General features: G+C 38.3%; 1 protein-coding gene across 21 annotated transcripts in view; it reads right to left on the reverse strand.

Moving 5' to 3' along the window:
- The window catches only part of LOC124163590 (coiled-coil domain-containing protein AGAP005037), a 242,090-nt gene that overhangs the window by 188,688 nt on the left and 29,218 nt on the right, over window positions 1–24,184 (reverse strand). For 16 of the 21 annotated variants that reach the window (XM_046540589.1, XM_046540601.1, XM_046540593.1 and 13 more), the window contains exons 1-5: window positions 16,781–16,807; window positions 15,635–15,817; window positions 10,274–10,547; window positions 7,424–7,456; window positions 4,991–5,189 (exon numbers count right to left, since the gene is read on the reverse strand). In XM_046540589.1, coding sequence (XP_046396545.1) covers window positions 4,991–5,189; window positions 7,424–7,456; window positions 10,274–10,547; window positions 15,635–15,817; window positions 16,781–16,807 — 716 coding nt within the window. Of the gene's footprint in view, window positions 1–283; window positions 455–4,990; window positions 5,190–7,423; window positions 7,457–10,273; window positions 10,548–15,634; window positions 15,818–16,780; window positions 16,808–24,184 lie in introns of those variants that run through there. The other 5 variants (XM_046540584.1, XM_046540596.1, XM_046540583.1 and 2 more) reach the window with 5 other exon arrangements.

The following is a 24,184-nucleotide window of genomic DNA, read 5'->3' on the forward strand; positions in this document are numbered from 1 at the left end:
TTCTTGCGGTACTGTCTGGTACAGAGTGCTTGATTGTACAAACAAAACAATCTCCATCTCATGATGTCGACGTAAACAATCTATATACCGCAATACCATAAGTCGGCTATATCAAATAGCAAATATTTTAAGGAAAAGGACAAAATTATTTCAACTGATATCAACATAATTGATAGAAGAAAGAAAAATTAAGCATAGAAAAACAAATTTAAGATATTAAAATTACGAAAAACAATAAAAATGAGATAACTTTTAAGAAAGAGATAGAGCATATGGAAATTACATTTTCGGAAACTTTACGCGGCTTAAATATCCCACAAGAAAATACGATAAAGCGTAGAGAAAAGGGAATAGAGGAAGGAAAAGGCCAATATGAAGTTCCATGACCAAACAGTAACACGCAATTCCCATTTTTAAAACAATTCTTCCATTTGTTACCAATCAGCACTTTCAGATTCGAGTCTTTTTCCTTATTTCATTTATGTAAACAACCCCTAACAACGAAATAATTAGACTTCTAAAATAAATATTTTAACATGAAAATAAATCCATATAACTTATAACGTAAGTCAATTTATCACGTAAATATCAATATTAAGCTCTTTAGTTCTTTCTCTTTTATAATAACTTTGTAGGTAAGCAACACAAGATATACTACGGTTGTCTTTCTAGGGGAAGAAAATTTTAACGGATTTTATTCTGGTTTGTGCCATGTTATCCTTTAAACGTAACTAACAAATTAAGCAAAACATTTAAAAGATAAATTTACAAAATTAAAACAAAGTCAAAGCAAAGCAAATGGAGATACAGAGACTAAGGTATCATTCCTTGCATGATGACGGGTTTGGATAGATCAGGGCAGACCTCAAGCATCAAGGGCATAACAACCGGTTTGTGTACTTAATTCAAATAATATAAGGAGGGAAGGGGGGCCCGCACCAATTCCTTTCACTACTTTAAATCGTGGGGTTTCACTTGATGGCTTCACCCGTATTTCAACCGGTGAATCTTCGAAAAGTAGCCAAAGCGTTAAAGCCAAAGGCCAGACACGCTCTTTCAGCAAAATAAAAGCCGTTTCAAACAGAAATGAGGGAACCAAATGGATGAAACGGCGGTATTCATGCATTTGCAAAACCAACCAATCACAGCGAAGACACGATGATCTAGTGAGCGCAGAATAAAAAATGGCAAAGCGTTTTGGGTAAAGCTCGTTTCAAAGCAGACCGGAGATATTTACGTAGCTACATTGGAGAACAATGCGCATGATTTAGTAATTCACAAAAGTTAGTATCGGCCATGTTAAGGAGCACACCCACTACAAGCAAGTTATATAAAAAGAGAAAAATTTAAAGGGAAGTTTGGTGAAAGAACTAGACAAATTTTCCAGGAGAATGTAAAGAAGGATTACGGAAAGAGTGACATGAAGTAAGCAAAGTATCAGTGTATGGATGGAATGCAGTATACCGATCTTAGTAATTAAAATCATTGACCCGAGTAAGTAATGACGAAGTGCTAAGAATAGTGGTAGAAAAAAAAAGTCTTCTCAAAACCCAAAGAAGAAGATGTCCCTACATTGTCGGCCACATTATCAGGCATGATGGCCTGATGAAAACAATCGTAAAAGGACAGGTGGAAAGATAGAAGGGGAAGAGATGGCCTCGAATAATTTGCATGGGAAAGGTTATACAAGATGTTAATGAGAAGAAATTCTTCACTATGAAAAGGATAGCGGGTAGGCGAGCTGCGTCAAACAAATCTTATTGACTGATGATGATGTATGTATGTATTGGGTTTTCTAAACGCTAATCGGTTCAGTCACCTCAAAACAATGCAAGAAGAACTTCTTCACAAGAAAAACCTAATCAAACTGGAGGAAATTTGTTAGCACGGAGAACCATATGCAAGTATTATGAAGAGCACACACTTAAAAAGAACTGAAGGAGCACAGGCGAAACGTCTTCACTCGTGCACTTCTTACGCGACGAGGATCCGGAAGGATTTTGAGGCGCTAAAGAGTGGGCCACGAATGTGCAGGGGAGCTCGAGAGGAATTCTGGGAAGGGTGGAGAGGGGATTGCGTCAAAATAAAAATAAAAATTTTTCCTTTGAAGAGGAAGAAGGTTCGACGGCAAAGATTCCGATTCCTCTCCAGCACGTGCGATTGCTTCCCTTGGAGTGGAGTACTTAGCAATTCAGGTGACGGCGAGGCTTAAAAAATATTCCCCGACTTGGCAAACGTTCGCCGGACTTCTGCGACGGGGAACCTTTTTTCTTTAGTGGACCAAAACAATTCGTCACGACCGTGCGGTATTTTCTTGACCTTGAAATATCTTGTGAAGACGAAAAGTGACGTAAATTTGATTTCTGGATTTAAGCCAGCGGGACACTGATTATCCCAGCTCCAGTGCGAGATTGTTTGTGATTTGGTGGCTACATTCATACCCTGTTGGCACAATCTCGGTCGAAACCCAGATTCGTACCATGGTAGCCGTTAACCACCGTTTGAACGCACGTTGGTAACTGAGATATCAGTAGTTAGCCACTTCGTCACTAAGCCCTGGTCAGCACTAATGGCGCGGTCGTCACCGGAAAAAGGAAGCAACTGGATTAGAATGATGATATGATCAATTGTAGTCATCTCGAGCGGAAATGGATCGCGGAAGAAGCTACAATGAGGAAGAGGTGGACCATCTCCTCGAGTTATTCACCAACTCCGATTTTCAGGAAATGGAGCGCCTATTAGTTACGTGATTAGGTGATTTTGACAATTTTTAGACCACCCCTCCCCCCTTACGGAGATACACTGAGATTAGGCTTGACCCCCTCCCTCGAATCTCACGCGAGATTGTTCAAAATACTTATTTTCGGTGTAAATACGTTAATCTATGCTTAATAACATTGGATTTAAATGAAAAACAATTTGTTTAATTACTTTCATTTCAGATTAGTTGAGAAAAGTATTTAAGATTACTAAGATCGTAGTCTAGAATCAAATTTTACACTGTTTCTTGCGGAAAAAATACTATACGATACTCGTCAGGATCGCCACTTTTCCCCACGTGAGATTAGGTAAGAGTCAGATTGACCCCCTCCCCCTTTCCCCTAAACGCCTCGCGTAAATAATGGACACCCCCAGAGGTTCCTAAGTAAAATTATTCGCAGGGATTTTTTTTCCAAAGGAGGACTGAGCTCTGGGCCGGGTAGTGTTCATTCACATTGGTTGATTGCCGAGGTACAGACTGCAGTCGTATTACCGTCGAAGAGGATGCGTTTGATCGCTCTTTTTTTCGCGTCGCATTCCCTCTTTGAACCTTAGGCCAACGCGTTGATACTCGGAGGTTTGTGAGCATAGACTGCGGTCTACCTTTCCCTGCATCTCGAATTTGATACATGAAAATGTTAACCGAGATAAAATCCTTACTGATTTCCTGAAATTGCGAGATTATGACGTCAGCTTTAAATGAAATCCAAAATTATTACAACAAATTTTTAAAAAATCAATTAAATAATCGAAGTTTTCTACCTAAAAGTAAACCATCCCGCCTTGCGCATCCCCTTAACATTTGAGACTTGAAATTCAAATTCATAGATATATTTTTAGATATTAGGGAGTACATTCATGAATGCTGATAGAAAATGAATTTAATTTAAGATGTTGAAACTGATGAGCACCTCGTTATCGGCTTTGAACATGTGCTCAAATATTTGTGAAATTTGAACGTTGTACTCGGGGTCAAAGCAGAGTGGCTCCCAATTTTAGTTCGAATAAAAACTTGGGTTTTTACATTAATCTTTTAATGTGCTCTTTTTAAAATTCGCTCACCGCCGAATGCCTTAACTCAATTTGTTTTATCGCTAATCATTGAAATTTATGCTGCAGCTTAGCGATCAATACAAATTTTAACTGTCGCGCATGGCGGCTCACTCCACCTCTGAAGCTAGAAATTGAATAACAATGCATTGCATTTGTAAGAATCTGTATTGAAAAGGTAAAGCCGGTAAAAGGTACCAAGCCGATAACTAATCGGGGAATGCATTAAGTTTGAGTAGGAAGACTATGTCCTCTGGAACAAACAAACTGACGTGAAAGTGACTTTATTTTTAAACGTGATGAAATTCGTCCGGTCGAGGGGAAGAGAGTAATGCGTCCTCTTAACGCAGGTGCGCACGAAATTTTTTCCTAATGATCCATTCCTATTTTCAGATTGATTTTCCTTTTTTACTTCGGAGTAAGGAATCGTTATAGCCAAGAAAATTATGTTCTTTTTAATTTTTAGGGTTTTTAGGGCATCCTCACTAACATTTTACAGCGCCTCAAATAAAAAATATGTATTTTATAAAATTATAATGCCAAGTCATTACAGTATAATTTTCAGGTACAAAACAATTTAGACAAGGATACATAAAATATGCCCCGAAAATTTCAAGATGATAACACAAGTCATAAAAAAATCCTCGCGAAAAAATATAATGGTCTAGTTGTAAGAATCGCAATTTTAAAAGGCACATTATATCTTATGACTCTTTCTACATTTAAACCTGGCGTTTCTACTTAGAAATATCAAGCATGAAGATTGCGTCAATCGCTTGAATCCTAAATTTAGAAGAAGTGCGTGCATTTTCAAACGAATCACTACTATCACAGAAGCTACAGATTTGATTTGACAGCAGAGAATATTCTCAGTGGTTCAGCTCCATCTTGGATATTACTTTAAATACAGTAAAATTTGGTGCTGCTTAGGAGCAACACTGGTTTAAAAAGGGTTAAACCATTTAAAGATCTAAGCAGTGCATGAAAGACTCGTGACTTTGTGCGCAATCACGCGCATGAGTGAAAATACACTAAGGATAAAATTCGTCACGACAAAATATTTGGCTTGGCCGGGATACGAACCAGGATCTCCTGATGGCCGATCAGGAGCTTCTGGCTTCATCCTTGTTGTATCTACATTTAAAGATCGCAAATGGGGAAAGAACGGCTGCTCACTCACCTCAAATCCTCCAGCTCGTAGAACATGTCTTTCGATGAGTCGTGGATGTAAATCTTGACGAGCGGCGAGTCGAGGTACTCCATGGAGAGCTGTTTGGGGAAGGAGCGGACGAAGAGCGCCTTCACCGTGTCGATCGAAGTGATTTCGTTGGGCAGCAGGGCTCGCTTCGTCTCGTTGCGGTACTGCAGGAACACCAGACCTATAATGGGAGTGCCGGAAAGGAATATGGGTTGGTCGTGTTTTGTTTTTGTGTTCGGGGGGATGATGATCGCCGAAGGAGGAGTGGGGGGTGAGGGGTGAAAGAAAGAGACATATGCATCGTTACATGCAAGGGCTTTCAAAGAGGGGTGCATCGTAATCACAACACAAACGAAGTAGAATTTATTAAAAAAAAGATCAAACTCCAGCGGCTCCCAAACGCTTCTTGATTGCTCGTGAAATTCATGCGAGCCAACAGACTCCCCAGCGATGGCAAATGAGGGGCCTTCTTGATTTGAGAGTGATTTACCCAAATCGAGGTCAGGATCCAAATTACGTCAAAGTTCAAGGGCAAGCCATTAGCGTGATTGCTATTGATATAGAGAGATAGCAGTTTGAGGCACGAGGAAGTTCCTCACTCGAGAAATCGACGCAGAATTCAACATTTTAATTATGCATTACGCTATACATTTTAACCACGACCAATTATTTCCAACACGGAGAATAGTTTTTATAAAAAATTGCTTTAGATTTATTTTGCATGGTATATTTAATTAAAGTTATTCTTAGCGACTTAGCTCGTAAGTGATTCGGGTGAAGAATATCTTCCGTAATATAGCCAACGGTTTAATCAAAGAATTTATAGTGCCATATGAACACATCAGTAGGCGCTTGAAAATAATAGGATTCCAAATAAAGGGATACTTATGTAGTTGTTATCAATTCATTTAAAATTTGTCACTACTCAGTGTAGTAGCGCCTTTAAGATAGAAGTTTTCAAATTATTATTTTTAAAATTGGAGCATAAAAGTACGTCGGAAACGTCAAGATATTTAAAGTTAGTTAATGCAAAGACTGAATATAGAGTGTAATCGGTGAAAAATTTTGTAGCCCATCCAGATTTTCAGTTGCGGAAATGTTTAAAATGGGGTTAAAAATGTGTCTTCTTGTGTCCTAATTTTCCACTTACATCCCATTCCATGCGGTCAATTGATAAACTCTTTTTATGAGCGCAGTGGTACGCATAGAGATTTTACCGAATACAATAGATACTAGATACCTACTACGCTGAAATCGAATTGAATATTGTTATCACCCTTGGCCGCATGTTTACTATCCGATTTTTAATGGCTTTCATATACGATAAACAAAAGGACAAGCAAATAGCATTTTTGATAGTTAAGGTTTCTTTTAACCAGCAAGTTACTTGAGATATACGAGTAGGAAAATTCATATTTAACAATTAAAAAAGTTAAATTTTCACAAAAATCGAGTGCTTACTAATTGAAAGTATCTTACTGGCGATGATATACCAAGTTAGGCAAGTATTATTTCATATTAAATGTTAACGCTGGACCGCAATAGGAAAAAAGCTTTAAGAATGATTGTGATGGTTTAAGAGAAAAACCCTCGCTTGGACCAAAAAGAAAAGAGAGTCGCAAAATTTATTAATGAGTATTAACAGCTGATTTAAACATATATTTTAACGATTTAAGTAGTTTTCAGTTAGATGTGTACATTAAAACCGAGAGGAAACTGGTCTTGATCAAAGCAAGCCTGAAGTTTAATATTATTGAACGAATAATGGTTAACTGGAACATTTTATCCTTACGTAATAGAGGACTTATTTGCTCTCATGATGGAACGTCCTTCAATACGTGGTGAACGACATTTCACTTGGTATCTGGTCAGTTACAGAGTGACAGGATTCTGGAGGAAATTGCTAGGTGACTAGAAAAGTTGGGAGCCGCTGATACTATTCGAATGTGTTCTGCTCATAACGAAGTGCAAGGACAGAACATAGAAAGTAGAGGCCAAGTGAGATTTAAGACGTTCACCTCATGTGAGACGTTCAACTGCGGAAAAGAAACTGACAGCTACGTAATGCAGCAGTGGCGAATGCATTGACAAAGTGAAGGAGCAAGGATATCTTTAAGAGAGCCAATATCTTTCCGTTTTTACAAAAAATTAACATGAATGCAGCTATGAAGAGGATTTAGCAGCAAATTTTACAATGTACAATACTAATGTGACAACAAAAAACATTACAGTTAATCTACGCTACACCAAACTGCATCCATGCTTTCTTTTTTTCACAAGCATTTTTACAACCTCTTTGCAAATGGCTGCTCACTCAAATTACATTGACTCTAGTTTGCTTAATTTTGCGTTCGAGTGCGAACTTGACGCCTGAAATTTGTTTTACGTATGTATTATCTTCAAATGCATACTCACGTTGTGGTTCTGTTCCTCTATAGGGTCCCTCACCTAAATTGAAGCCACAGGATATCAAAAATACATCAATCCAACAGTATCGATATAACATGGATATAATACAGATTAAATATGGATAAATCGACAGCACACATCGAAAAATGGAGATATGGTACACAGGATGGTAGAAATGACACGTTATCGAGAGCATTGTGGATCCATCGAGATAAAATATCGATACAATACAACATGCTCGCGTGGAAGAAAATCGAGTCGGCTACCCATTACTGCCAACTGTTATAGGATACTGGGGCTATGGTATCAACTGTATTTGAAGATTTCTAGCACCGCAACAAAAGAATGAGAATTTGCTGAAAGCTACTTCTTAGCATATATGTTACGCAGCAAATTGATCGCAATTTATTAAATGAATTACATTTGCACCATCTTAGGTGACCTGATATCTAAACACGGACTGCAAGATTGCAAAAACTTAAAAGCATTTCAGTATGAACAGATTTGCAAAGTTCATTGCAAACATTAAAATTGACAGGCAACACTTCAGTCAGAGAGCACTTGCACAGTAAGTGAAGCAGTAAATGTTCACAAAATTCCTTACGTGAAACAATAATGCTGACATTTAATGCAAAGTGAAATCCCAATGCATCAATTACTCAAAATCTCACTTCATCATATCGATATTTTATCAATACAAATTGAATGAAATTCCAAAAAACGCCACAAGTACTCAATATTATATTCTTTATCCGTTTAATGATGATGTAAGCATGATTCTCGAACAAGAGGTTTCCATTCAGTTAACACATGAAATCGATGAGATAAAAAAACAAATGGATGGCATTCACAATGTTTAAAATAGCACAAATGAATGCATGACCAGTTTTTCCGGAAATACTGAAGAGAATTTCCAAGTCATCGGCTGCAGAAATCCGATTGGTTTCCAATATTATATCGATATCATAACAACACAAAATTGATATACTATGGATGCCTATAGCCATGAGAACACTATAAACACTAAAAAGGCACACTTATCACTTCAGTCAATTTAAGGTTGAGATACGTGTATAATGAGATACGCCATCAAGCTTTTAGGATTGCTAGCTACCAGTCTTGATTTACCCGCTGCTCTCACCGTTTAGGCCTTACTATCATTAAAAAGCATAATCCAAATGCAAGTCCTAATAACGCTTACAGTACCAGCTTAAGAAGACTCCTTTTTTTAGGAATTCCTTTTTTTGTTAATACTGTGATACTATTTCCTCATTGTTTTTTTGCATAGCGATTCATCCGGGTACAAAAGTAACAGAACTCCTTCACTCCCTCAAGTTTATGTTTTCCTGGTTTCAGGTTAATGTGAATAAAATGACTTTGAAAGTGAGCAAAAAAGGCCCAAATATACGAACTTATCTGTAAATGAAAAAAAAACTGCATCCATATCCTAGCTCTAGCTATCATCAAACGGCATCATAAATTATCCTTCTCTCAACAAAGAATCCCAAAAAACAAGATCCTACTAAAGAAACGGATGCAATGACTAATTCGAGGAACCTAGTGAGGAAATTCTAATGAGGAATATTAGGTCTATGATCTGTTGCGGATGGCATTTGAACCCGAGTTGCAATTCATTAAAAAAATAAACCTAACACTGAGTAAAATTCAATTAATAATTCAATATTGAATCTTAAAGGAGCTGCTAGCTTTAACTCACCAATCTGGCAACAAAAATCAACCACCTATACAGTGAGTCTCTTGGAACAACTGCCACCCTAGCTAACATGAAAGCAAGTTGAGTTATGGGATCTTAAGGAATTTGATCATTCCACGATCAACAGAAACATGACTTGAAATACGTGATTCAAAATTTTTTTCCGTACTTGTTAGCTTAAATGCTTTGATCATTGATCCCTCCGGCATCACCTGACTTCAAAGGGTACGGTATGCTAGACATGATTCTGGGACACCGCGGTCCTGAATAGTGACCGCAGAAAAAACCTGATATTTATTCTAAACATATTGAAGATTGCTGCTAATAATAAGTCAGAGCCTTCGATGTCCCATATTAACGACTAGCGTCTTAGAAACGAAACTAAATGTTACGATGAGCTGAATAACTGACACATTAGGCTAGACAAGAGGAAAACAGACGCACAGCATCTGATAAACCTTCACGAGCACCGTACTGTTCAATATTTTTTGGCTAGTATTGACTCTTTTTGAACGAGACAGGCAGGCTGTGGTTAGGAAGAGCTAAATAACTGATCTTTTGACTCAAAAGACCAAACTCAGATAACAGTATCTGCCTGCTTGAAGAAATTACTTTCATTGTTTGGTCGTTCTTGAATGAACTGTGGATTATAGACACTTCTGTAGTTTTGCGAATAAGAAAAAGCCGCGGGCTACTTAGAGCTAATTTCCGACCTGAAGATACACCATCGCAGATGTCAATAATATTTAATTCCCAGTAGTAAGTACGCCTATTAAAGTTTGAAGAAATTTCCAAAGTTTTCCCCGAGCATAATGTTCATAAATTGTTGCCGAGTCTGCAGCTAGGACAGGCTCCCCATTATTGAAAATGTTTCGATAGCTGATTCATCCATCTTCCGCAGGGCTGCATAATAATCTAACCCTGAGGACGATGGTCGACTCAGCCACCGAAACGCCAGTAATGGAGAGTGTGGCCCGGCTGAACTCCCCACACCAATTTATCACCTCCCAGAGTTTCCTCGCGCTTAAATGGACTGAAGAGTATAGGCACATACAGAATGAATGAGTACCTATTCATAGAGTGGGTAATAATAATGTCAGGATAATTATAGGATAATGTGGGTTGGAGAATGTGATGCTCACCTAGCGGCCTCTCCAGTGTCTTCGAAGGCGTCCTCACGACGGGCAGGGACGATCTCTGCTTGCCGCCCCTCCTGAAGCCCGTGGAGGCCGTCTCCACCTCCGACATGATGCCGGGGTCGTCCTCCTCGTACAGCATCCCACCTCCGCCCATCATCATGGCGCCGTGACCCACGCTCCTCGGGTCCAAGGTGCCGTGCGTGCCCCCGCCGGTCGTGGGCATTCCCGGAGGGTAGTAGTTGCCACTCCCGCCGCTGCTGCCCCGCGGCAGCGGAGTCTGTACCCAAGCACACATTCCCAACAGTTAGAACATGCAGGAAAGCACAGGACAATGGGCATGGACTGTCAAGTCTCCTTTGCCTCTAAATTAATGCGTTATTAGACACTTCTCTTGAGGTAAAGGTCTTCAAATAAACACTTGATCACGCCAAACTATCGAGAATCTATAGGTCTTCCTCAGGGAAGGTAATTAAAATTCTAATTTTGAAGAGTAAATGTGAGTGATATCACATAATTAAAATTTACCGTCAATTTAATGAACAGTACTTTTTAACATTTTGATTCGTATATTAATCCACATATTTCAATTGAAATTTCATCGAGTTATTAGTTTTTTGTTGCTATGACACGTTGTGACAAATCAGGTTGATCTTGTACATTGTAAGTTAAAAATATAATCTAATATAATATGTTTGGTCAATAACGTCACCTTTTATAATGTGACAAATCAAATTGTAATGAATTTTATTTAAATTCATTATGTATCCTATTTTAATTACAACTACTCATGCCTTTTTGAAGGATATAACATTTCTATAAATGACCTTTTTGCTAAGTAACACATCATTTTATAATATTTCATTACAAGCCCTGAACAAAAGCCATAAATGTTCTAAGCGTTGACGTATGTTCGTAGACCTACCTCTCAAGAGAAATATCCGCAAACATTAAAATGGTTATTTCCACCTTAAATTAGGAGAAATCCGGTTTGCAACACTATAATACCCGTAGCTGGTGAGTTAAGGGGGTATTCTACATCGGCAGACGGATCTGTAGTTAGACCGAGACAGTGTTAACTTAAGCGTTCATTTGGACGAAAAAAAAGCCCTCAAACAAACTATATTGCTCCGTTTCTCACCGGACTTCATGCAGTTAAAGGAAATATCTAGGGCACGGTGACAAGGATTGGTCCGTGATCTTACGTTGAAAAAAAAATGGTCCTGCATCATTGATTTGAAGAACATAGACTCTGAAAATTAACAATGTACGCCCTTAAGCCAATTCAAAATGGAATTAAAGAATACGAAACCAGTTTTTGGTTGGTAAGGCAACAATTATTGGGGACGAGAATGTGTTTCAACCTGTCACATCAACACCACATGCGGATAACGCTTCTCACTCTTACCCTGTCTTCGTATAGGTTAAGATCCATTCTCCTCCCAAATGATGGTTAACTAGCCAACAGAAAACCGGTTCGGATCCTGTAATTCTAATTTTAATTGGTATTGAGACATACCCTTCTAATTTCAAACTCAGCCAATTAGCAGCAAAAAATTCAAAGCATAAGTTTATCTAAATATAAAATCTGCATAAATACAATCCTTATACTTCACAGTGATTAATTTTCAAAAACAACACTCTCCACCGATGCACCGTGGCAAGCTGCTATTGGGCTATATGTGTGAGTTTCGCTAGATGCAGTGCAAGAATTTCAATAAATGTGAAAGAAAATATTTTTTATCTGCATTTCATGCTGACTTAGACACGTATGGTCAACACGTATTCTGCACCCGGTCGATGGTTGACCGCAGAAACCGAAAATAAACAGTTTCTGAGATATAACTTCCGAATTTCATTGGAATCAATTCATATCTCTTTACCAATATCGGAAAACAGGCCCAAAATTTCGATAACGTCACGTCACCAGAGCAAAGAGAGCGCTAATATTTCACTCAAAGAGGGCCATTTCGTGATGATGTCTAGGCGGGAAACACACCTTTGGTTCAGAATTTACAGGAGTTTATAATTTAGAGGGGACTAGCTAGTTAGAAAACAAGATGACTGGATTTCAGCGGGATCAAAATCATTCTGGTCATAATTGATCGAAAACAACAGCCAATGGAGGGCGGATGGTACTCTCCGATTGATTTATCTAACGACAAATGAGACACATCTCCGAGAGAAATTTGAAACGGTAGAGATCATTGCATTGGTAACTTAGAGATATGCAGTGTAATTGTTTTTACTATGAAATGAGGAGAGAATGAATGGGGATAAAAAATAGACAAACTCTCCAATGATGGTGAATATAGACTACGTTATGGACGCGTTAGAATTTATTCCATTATTGATGATGATAAAAAAATCGTTGATTGCACTTGTACTTGATTGTTTGAAGTTGTAATTACAGTGAAAAGGGGTCTGTGAATTACAATGAGAGTTTGGAGAAATAAAATGGCCTTCACCGCAGATTTATTTATGCAATAAAAATGAAAACACTTGCTGAATGGCATATTTTATTTAAAAATGAAATTCCCGCAAAGCATTTGCGAGCGGTGATGAAAAGCAACAGGGTCCGGGTTCGTGATATGAAATTTAACAAGACAACTGCAAGACAAGCTTCGTAAAAGCCCTTCGAATTTCAATTAATGCGACTTTTCATACAGATTTGAAATATTTTTACCTACGAAATATATGAAATGTAATGTTCAATTAGGCTTAAGATTTGAATCTCAAATGAAGATCTATGAGAACTTCATTACCATCGAAATCAATTAAACGATCCATTATTTTAAAGAGCAATAACCTCAAATAGTGAAAAAGAGATATAGGTAATAGAAAAACTCCTGTAAACACAATTTGGAATTGTATGAAACAAAGGCATTGTAAACTAATAACAGGACATAATCAAAATAATGTTCAGGCTAAGAATCGAGCCCAATGTCTAGTGTTCATTACTTAATGGTTGCTCAAATATTTGTGATTTAAAAGGGTATCCGCAGATATGGAAATATATATTTTATGAGTTTTTATTATGCATAGTAAATTTGAGTAAAATGACAGAGAATTATGATTTATTATTTAATATATACGATTACCAAGTTCCATGTAACATAAAAATACTTCTTATCATAAAAATTATCAATATACAGATTTGCTACATAAGATCTACACAAGGTATATAAATTTTAATACTGTCATGCCAATACATCGGAGTACCTACAAAACATAGAACCAAATGACAGTAAAGGAATACAAATTCAAACTTTAAAAACGAGTCACTTTAGAGCAAAAGGTAAAAGAAGTCTAAGATCTACTTATAGGGGAATAGAAACTATTTAAATATTCATCTACCAAAAGGACTAGATACTTGGCAATACAAAGAAACAAGATGTCATGCATAAAATGTGATACTTTCAATACAAACCGAAAGAATAGAGAGGTGGGAAAAGGTAAAAATTAAATACCCTTACAAGATAATTGCAAACGGGTCAAACTACATCAGGATTACAAGGTAAAACTAAATGACAGGATCCCCATTAAGTGGATCTGTGCAATTATGTTTGTAGGAATTACGTTTTGAATCCACTTTTAGTGAGTAAATGAGGTGTGACCTGAGTTAAGTGAAAACATTAAGAATGCTTTACCTAAATTGGGATTTTATGCCAATGTCAATGAAATTCATTTCATAGAAAAATGCAAGGAAGAAAGCTAGCCTAGAGACCTTTTCAGAGGTATTATCCAGTTGAGTTATTTTATAGATGCATTGGTAATCAGATGAGAATGCCTGAGTAAATATGCATTGTGAATAGTTATTCGGTGCGATGGAAATATTTTTGAGGTAAGATTAGTAGTTATAATCTCTTCGTGTGCCAAAGGGTTGGTCTCTATTGAAATGACGAGATTATTTTTGCTTTGTAAACATTTCAACGTATCTATACGTCTTATTCAGGGCTAATAATTACAACTTGAAAAAACAACACCAATTAGAAGAGGGACGTTGAACTATAAACATGTATAAAATAATAATTATTCAAACCGAAAGAAAATACAAACTTCAGCCAGTCCATTTTTATTAACCCATCATAACACAATGCTGCTTCTGAGTAACATCAAAAATGTATACATTTTCAGCTCTGTTCAGGAAAGATTTAAACTACGCATTCTTTGGTGCTGGGAAATTTAATGGCGAAATATTTAGCTGGCGCAATAATTATGATTGAGGAGAAAATATTCACATTTTCAAAGCAGAAGTCTTGAAATTTAAATTCTCCCTGCAGAAGCTCTGAGTTAGAAAGAGTTAAGTCCATAAAGGGGTTTTGTTCCTCACTAGACCTGATTACCAAGCGAAAGCTTAGAAAAACATGTATTCAAGACACACATTTTTAGCAATAAAAAATCAAAACAGGTTTACTTTATTCTGTACCATAGTTTTTTTACATTTCTTTGCCTATGGTATGAAGTTTTTATAGTTTTTAAATAATTATTACTGTATAAATTTATTGTTCAACACCCTTTTTGTAATTGAATACTATTCATTTAAAATTATAATTATTACCTACCAGTAAGACGAATAAATACGCAGAAATGTTGGTATAGCTATAACAATCTTTCCACTCCAACGAAGACGAATCCCTCGATACCCAAAGTAATTATGAAGATTATGAATGTCGACAAGTAAAATACCTGTAATTGTTATGGTTTGAGTCAAGACATGCACTGCCAAGTGGAGGAGACCCCTGTTTGTAAATTTCAGTTCATAGAAAAAATTAGCATTAAATATCAATTAAAAATTACAATGAAATTAACTTCACAGATTTGGGGCGTTCATAGAAATCATTAGCTTGCCATCCACGCCATATATCATTCACCTGTGGAACTATAACGACATACTGCCTCACGTTTAAAGATATTGAAATTGGGTTATTTATTAGCCCCATCGATTTCTTTTCCAGAATTTACTTCTCAAATCCATATATATACACGTTATTTTTCATTCCAAGGTGTCCTCTTCCACGACTCACGACTAGGCCTACCAAAACACGGTCGAAAAGCGCAAAAATAAATGACTACGGCACTTCGCGTTTCAGAATTTCACGATAATGTCCCCGTTTATTCAAAATCGTACAAACCCCACCCTTATGCTCGTGCTAATTTCACCACGTATAATTAGCACTAATTTTTAAAATTTATTATCGTGTGGGATGCTGGAATTGTAGGTAAGCCAAGTGCTCTGTCAGGATAATTTATTGCTAATTTTTCCTGTAAACTGGCCTCAAGTCCCAATGTGTTGGCCACGCTGTTAATATTAAGTGTTATTCTCGTCCCATGATAATGGTATGTTAGTACTTCGCCGATCCGTACCTTCCCGTATCCGGGAAGTGAGTTCATCGGCGGGTGTGGAGGCCTCTGCTGATGGCGCACGTATTGCTGCTGCTGAGGTGTTGGGCTCCCAGCGATTGGCGTCGACGTCATCGGAACCCTTCTGCGCATGCGCGCCAGAAATGCGTCGCCTGGGTCCGACATCTTGGCGTTGTTGTTGTTGTGCTAAAGGTGTTGATCACGTGGCGAGTGTTTCGTTGTGGTGTTTGGAGTGATCAAATGGTGGAGGGGAAAAACACAAAAAGAAAACGAAAATGTTTAAAATATATAACTACTACAACAGTACTAAAGGTTCTAAAGTAAACTTAAAGTAAAAACTAGGCTCTATGAGAACAAAACTAAATGCAAGCACGAGGAATGTAAAAGGTGCAACAGAGAAAAATAAATTTTACAATGCTCTAAAGGCGTGCATACCTTGGATCTACCGACAGCACCATTTAAGCTGTACCGAAGAGCGTTGGAATACCCATCATCTTGGAATTTTCTTCTTCTTTCTTAGATTTACGTAAATTACATAGTTTGAAATGGACTCTAAATAGTGTCCGCTGTCGAAATAGACTGAGGCAGAATAGAGACAAGACTTATATGAGACTGCACTGGTTGAAACACCCTTCACCTCAAAACAGTCAAAACTAGAGATTAAAAGATGCCTGTGTAGAGATCTTCCTGCATCATAATTTACAGCTATTACATCCCCGACACCATAAGCTGACTTTTAAGGCATGTATAGGACGAGAATTTGACTTGATTTCTTGGCTGCATTCAATGAGAAATCAAAGAGAAATAGTTTTTCAAGCAGAACTTTCTAAAGCATAATCCAATCTTAAGGAAGCACAAGCATGATATATCCGTGAAATTTTAAGAGACAAAATTTTCCAGCTCTTTAAAAGACCAAGTACCACAGCATAACGAATGAAAAACTTTTGAGTTTGTACATCTCAGTAACCGCAGTCCATTGTATTATGTAATCGAAGCAAAGAAGAAGAATGTTCCGATCAAAAACAAAGGGAGGAGCAAGGAACCCATCACCAAACATGGACGTGCCGAGAATTAAGCAAGGAGGAAATTGCTGCGAACAATGCATAATGTGTAAGCATAATTCCCCATAAGTTGGCTTCCGTCACTCACCTTTCTTCTTTGTGATTTGGAGCTCATCTAGAACAGCGATGGTATTTCAGTTTCGGCACAGGTTGCAGATATCATGGAAGGTTTTTGGAACGACAGGAGGAATGGGCGTGGACAATTTGGGAGTGGACAAAGAGAACACAAACATGTTTTAGTTGTGGAAGATAAGTTAGTCAATAGGAATGGTAAACAGAGGGAACTACAGAGTTAAACATATTACCATATTAATACTGTAATATACTAAATATTTTATCTAAGTAAAAGTATTTTTTAGAAATATACCCTGCAGGCACAAAAAATGTTTTAACATGTTTGAAACACTATAATTTTCAAGAATATTGGCACGTCACAGAACACAATACACATAATAAAATATACATAAAACAACAGATTTACCGAAAAAGAGGGGCCTTTGAAACTACATTAAGTGACAAGACAGGGAATTATCAAAAGAATCTACAAGTAGTCATGAAATTCAATAGGCTCCAAAAATCTTTAAATAGGGTAAAAATTCATAACTTCCAAAATTGCTTTCAATCAAAGCAAAAAGGGAGTACATTATTATTTGGACAAGCTAGAGGAATTAAATTGGATATATATTTCCAAAAACTACAAGTAGCAATATATAAATAGAAAGGATTATAAAAAATGTTTTTAATAAAATCTATAAATTCGTACTAAAAGAGAATATCGACACAGCACGAAGATGTCTTTATGCTGACAACAGCTGCTGCGATTTAATGTAAGCTACTAAATGCATAATTACTATACAATAAAATTAAAATATTCCAAAATAAGGTAATTCCATAAGAATTACGTTATTAAGGTTTATAACGCAGCATAACACTAACGTAAAATCATGGTTTAAATTGTAAATCAGTGGTGAATTTGACTTGTACTTTTTCATTAAGATATGGTTATATCGCCTAATTCATATACAAAAATGACACTACCATGATAATGCCGATAAAATTGAAGTGAATAAATATAGTCTGAGGTTTCAGGCGAGATGGAGTGGAAACGTGACATAATGAAAATGAAAAAGCAGGAGCAATTTCCACAATTTTACATTTATTGATACGACCGGTTTCGCTTTTCAGCATCATCAGGTACAAAAATATCAAGTGCGCTGTGCTTAAATAGGAAGCCCACCTTCCTATTTAAGCACAGCGCACTTGATATTTTTGTACCTGATGATGCTGAAAAGCGAAACCGGTCGTATCAATAAATGTAAAATTGTGGAAATTGCTCCTGCTTTTTCATTTTCACGAAGTGAATAAAAATGGAGAGATCTCCTCTCAGGTTCTGAAATTTTCACATTTACCTCCAATGTTAAACTTTTTCCCATTAACCTGACAACTGGCTCTTCTACACGGTGGACAAGAAGGTTTGAGCCCGGAAAGGGTCCAACGTTAAATACGTTTAGGATACATAAACGGCTGTGAAACTCAGCGGAACCCGCAAACATTGCCGACGTACAAACAGCTCATGATGGGAAACACATTTTCATCGCGACAGAGCCGAGCCTGGATACCCTGAATTTCTTAACATTCGGCAAGAGAAGGATATGCCTCAGTGCCTTTATTTATTTAGCTGGATCACCCAGTGCAGACATTGGGGATCCGAGTTCGAATCCAGGAGATGGAAAATTATTTTTCTCCATGGAATTTCCATATTTTAAGCCTGAAGCTAATATACGTACAATGCGTGGGAAAAAATAGCGTAAGAAGAAACCCAGGGAGTGGACCTAGCCAAAAATGTTTCACTGGAAACATCAGTTGCGCTCATCAAAGTAGGGGAAGCAGGTGAAATTATCGGGGCGCGTAGGGGGAGGGGGGGTGGGATTGCCGAAGAGGTTTGAAGGGAACGCCCCGGGGATTCAGGTGACAAACGGTTGCCCGGAGAGAAAACAAAGGAAGCGCGTAAGCAAACAGAGGGAGGTGTTTTGGGGGAGCAGATGCCGCCGCACCAAAATTAACGCTGCACCACTGCGCATCACAGACGCGGGTGCCGCCGTCAACACACGTACATGTCATCCCTGCAGCCTCCCGGGCAAAGTGTAAAGTGTCCCCTCCCCCATCCCCCCCCCACCCCGAGGCGTGAGCGGTTGGAACGGACAAGCCTCGGAGACCGTCGACGCTATTGTAAAAAAAAATTACTTTCTGTGTTAGCGCGTGGCCTCTGGGACGGGGGAATACTCCACAATACTCTCACGATGTACTCACCTCGCGTCCAGAAGGATACCCCAGGCTAAAAGCTTCCTTAATAAATAAAATGGACCTTAAACATTGTCTACTTTATAAGGGAAAACATTTTCCGCAAACAATTCAGTGCAACCACCAGATCAAAGTTTATTTACTTTCCTACCATTAGCAACTGGCAAGAGAAACAATTTGCGCCGCTCTTCATAACTTGTCAAATTATAACCCTTTAGAAATGTAGCTAAAATGTTACAGGGCTTTCCGCTGCATCATTGACAGTTTTGATGTAATTGACAACACGAAGTCTTATGAGGAGATCCTTATCGTGCCTTTTTTACCTAAATTATTATCATGTTTTTAGATAAGTACACTGTTCTATTTTTCCCGTCTAAAATAGGCACGCATTCTATTCAATGAAATTTTCTGTGCGGCCGATATTTCACACACGCAGAGCACAATATGCTCTCATTTCTAAGATAAACTAAATGAAAGAGACAGGCGCCGTGAGCGACCTTTTCCCGCGGTGGGATCCAGACGACCGACGCGGGTATCAAAATGCTTCTCTTTCTCCGGAGCTCCGAATAGGACTCACTCGCTTAAAACATTTTCTTTTTTTCGGTGGGATATAATATGCCTCCGGCAAAAAAGAAATGAGAGCAAATATCCAATGTCATTTTAATTGAGAACAGTCGAAATAATAGATAAAAAGTCTGTATATTGTTTAACAGCTATCACTTCACGGAGACTAGATACATGGACCCTCAAAATATATAATTCGACGCAGTTTCAATAAAAATGATTCCGTTTCCAGAATGAAGTTGAATGGCAGGAAATGAAAATATAATTTTATTTGGACACGTAATATTTTGAGCTCACAGCGTGAATGGTGCCGAAATTACATGAACTGCCATGGAAAGAAATTTACCCGCACCAGGAATTGAACCGTGGGCCTTTTTGTTCCGGGCCGATGCACAGACCGCTTCGTCGTCCAGCTTCCATTACCTTCAAATGGGAAAACCGAAGCTCCGTCGTTCGATTTTCGGTCCAAGAGAATTTGTTGTTGAGGATTCACGTAAATCTTTCTGAATATTTCGGAAAATCATTTCAGGGAATCGAGAGGACACGGGGCAGAACATAACACGACCGGCAATTCCTCCGCTCTGGGAAGAACCAACTCGGACGATATAACTTGTGAGAACAACAAAGAGAAAATAAAAGGACGAACAATTTCGGCCAGAGAAGTGATTCATTTCAATCATATTGAAACAATCTAGAGTTCATGAAATGAAACTGGAGTGCATGCAGATTTTCTACGAAAAATAGATTTTAAAAAACTAAGAGAACCTCCACTTTGTACGAGGACTACTCTTTTACCCAAGTCCAATCGATCATAAAATCAAAACCACAGAGAAAGTTAAAAATGGTTCATTCGCAAAATTTAGCTCCACTATCCCACTGTTTGTCCACATAATTTTCTACTACCCCTGTCAAAGGAGGTCAATTCTAGACGGTCGTTGGTTGTTCCTAAATGCTGTCCTATCATCTAGAATACTATGAGTAAAGAGATGAAAATCAGCGGGAGCCAAGTCCTCAATAGAGTAATTGTGAACCGAATTAGCTGATCCATTCCGAGAACAAGATTATTAGTTGGCACTTGAATTCTTTCCTCACCACCTGCATCATAAACGTCCATCTTCAAATTCCTGAACAATTATTGCTGCCATTAATGAAAGTCTCACCGTGCGCAATACTTATTCTTCGATGAATTTCGGTAGCATTTCACACCTTAGCGTGAAGAAATCCAACGACAGCACGCTCTTCGCATTTGGCGGAGGATAATGGTTGTTGTATGAATATATAAGCGCTCACGGACATAAATGGGGATAATGCGCAACACATCTGCGCAGAGCTTAATTGGATCGTCACTATGGTTTTAATTTCGCGACCGTGCGGACCTTGAAAAAAATCACAATCCTCATGAATCACAATTACTTGAATTTGCAATCCTGTAGCTACCTCTTCAGCAACTCCAGAGGGCGATATCGTTGAACCTTAGCGATCAATCGCACAAATAAGTAGATCGTGACTGCGATATGGCACGGGTAATGCGACACTGATTCGGCTCTCGTAGTCGGACGCGAGGAGTGAGTCTGCGGCCATGGAGAATGTGCTGACGCGATCGATAACACCGCCGTCGTCAGCGAGGCGAAAGTGTGTCAGGGGGCTGTTTCAAGAAATGCAATGAGAGAATGTTTTGATACGCGAGAATGTATATCCATGTCATACGTATGCTCCCTACAAATATGTGACCTGAGAAGCAAAGTAGTGAGGATATTGTTTCATAACCGTGACTTTAGAAGGAGGAAAGCCTTTAAGGAATAGAACATAGAGTCGGACTATGGCTCACGGACATAAATTCACAGTTGCCTTACTTTTTTAGAATTATGCTTTGTAATACCTTCTGGGCCATCCCATTCAAATGCACGCAGGACACTTTGAAAAGTAGGGAGTCACAATCTTGGATAAAAACAAATATATATGTTGTAGACGTATATGAATGAATGAATTGGCCACTTTTTTATGCTAACGAAAGAAAATAACAATATGTCACTCCAAAATAAAAAACTTCAACATTCTAGTCTCAAAGTCATCATTGACCAAATTAAAGACATTTTAAAATTGACTGTTCCCCTGCCTGCCAGAATGCTCTTTATGGTGTCTTAGTAAATTGCTGTAACTTCATGAAAATTTGTTTTAGAGCATAAAAATTGGTCAATTTTTAAATTATTAAAATTCGTGTATGTAACATGTATTTTTTTCAAATATCCCAGGTGGTGACGCCGTATCTCCCCATAAAGCTAAATTACTCCCCTTCACTTTTCGATTTTCAGAAGCAGATTGTAAAGCACCCTTAGCAAAAAAGAACATACAACCTATGAATTAGGAACAAACAACAAAACATTCCCCATTTCTTGAAGTCGATTTTATGAACTTCGCATTCCTGCTGTAAAGGTTTCCTTGCGTGAATCTATTATAAAAAAATGATTATTTTCTGTCTTAATTACAATTTATTTGTAGCAAGAGAAATGGACATTAGTTCATTTTGGGATTCAATTCATTTGCGGCTCAACTATAGTCACTAACGTAAAAAATAAATGGCAACGTCCACAGTGCTAAAACTTATGAGTTTTTCATTGCTGTCAGTAACGATTCTTTTCTCGTAAGGTGGCAGGGACCCATCATGGCAACTGGCTTTGATTGCGCGGTATAGGTCGTTGAAAGAGTTTTGCGACACACATCCAAGTTTACACGGCATTAAAGTTTCGCAGAGCGTCTTCAGGGAAAAAATGACAAACTGGGAGGAAATTTCATCCCGTTACAACTATGGACACGCAGGAAACCTGCGTATCTATTACCGAAATTTCCCGACAGACACAGAAAATCAAGATGCCTTTAACGTACACCATTATTTTTACTTTTTCCAAGCGAAGAAACTGTGAGCCTCGTCTTCACGACCGCACACTCATCATCGTCAGAAGACGATCGACGCCATCGGCGAATGACACGGACTTCCTGAGAGAAATACACACCATTACCGAAGTTCCTAAAACAAGAGCAGCTGACGCCTCGGGGACTTCTGAAAAACGGAGACGCCTAACGCCACACGAGATGCATGAATAGGCTTTCTATCCCGTCGACGAATATAATTAATACCTCATCACTAAAAGGTCGAAGCTTGATTGTAATTAAACTTCTTTTTTGGGTGATATCCTCGTACTTTTTTATCACTTCGTCATGATTAATATCCCCACTGACACTACAGCAATAAAAGAGAACGCACTAGCGCAAGTTGCAGCAATAGTGGAAGAACCATGAGATGCATGCATTCTTAATTCTTTTGTCTTGCCAAAGATTATTTCTATAAAAGATTTTCGTCCGCTAAGGGACTGCTAGTCTCCTTCTTCACTTTCATAAGACGATGGGCTTGACTGAGGCTGTTTTATTCAAGCAGATTTTTGGAAAAAATTGGGATGAACTTATCCGTATGGAGACATTGGAGATTATGGGTGCTACACGCCATTAGCGGCGCTCATAGAAAAAATAGCGTAGATATTACCTGGTGAAATTAGTGGGAAAATTAACGTGAAGGGGCATGGAGGAAGTTTTTTTTAATTAATTGGAAAAAACGAGAAAATTTGGAATGCACAGTCCCGTAGTTATTTTTTTATTGATTCTCTCGTTTATTACTCGTGTTTTGATATTTCAGACAGTAGATCATGGATGGAGATCCCAAGGGATGAAAATGGGGTTCAGGTTGAAGCAACTCAATACCATTTGAATACAGTGCATTTTCGGTTAGTTCTTCAGAATAATAATAGATGGCGTTCCGTCCACGCTAATTTTTTTCTAAAAATTCATACAGGCTATTAAATTAATTTTCGCTCAGTTTAAATTTATGACTAATTTTTTTCTATAAACCGACTCAAAAGAATGCGTTAAAAACTATGTAGCTACCGTTAGTTGTTATTATTTGGTTGTAGGGAAATGCTGTATGATCATCGCCCCTGCGCACAATTCACAGAACTTTCAACAGCATCAGGCTCATTCATCTTGAAGTTGTCTTTCAGACACGAGACACATCCTTTGCTTCGTTCCGCAGATTTATTTCACTCCCCCAGTGACTTTAACCGAACTGGGTTTGACTAGCTGAGGGTAGAGCTCACCCCGATCTAAGCCACAAGCGTGAAAATTTCACAAGCAGCTCCTTTCCGTGGGCCACCTTGCACTTCGAGAGTTTTTGATTTTGGGGATCCGAAGACTTCACCAAGGATTTGACCCTTCGGTCACATTCCCAAGTGCTCAACCCACTAGGCTACGAAAGATTCCTCGATGAAAAACCTTTTCGAAATACCGCTGTGATCATCATTATCATCTTCAGTTGCCTCATTACTGTTAGAAGACGATCGACGTAGTGGATGACTGGCACGAATACCCTCAGACCCACTACCAGAAGGCATCATTATCGACAGCCACCACCACCACTCACAATCAGAAAGGGGGTGAGAGGACGCCCCAGGGGCCTTGTGGCATGTCGCGACGTATAAACCTGGAAAAGCTCGATAGGAAAAGGCCAAAGTCCTCTGCCGTCTGTCTTTTCATTGCCTCGAGTGAGACTCCACCCGTCTACAACCTTCAGGCCGGTTAA

This window comes from Ischnura elegans, chromosome 8 (genome assembly GCF_921293095.1).
Source record: "Ischnura elegans chromosome 8, ioIscEleg1.1, whole genome shotgun sequence".
In the NCBI taxonomy this organism is placed as follows: domain Eukaryota; kingdom Metazoa; phylum Arthropoda; class Insecta; order Odonata; family Coenagrionidae; genus Ischnura; species Ischnura elegans.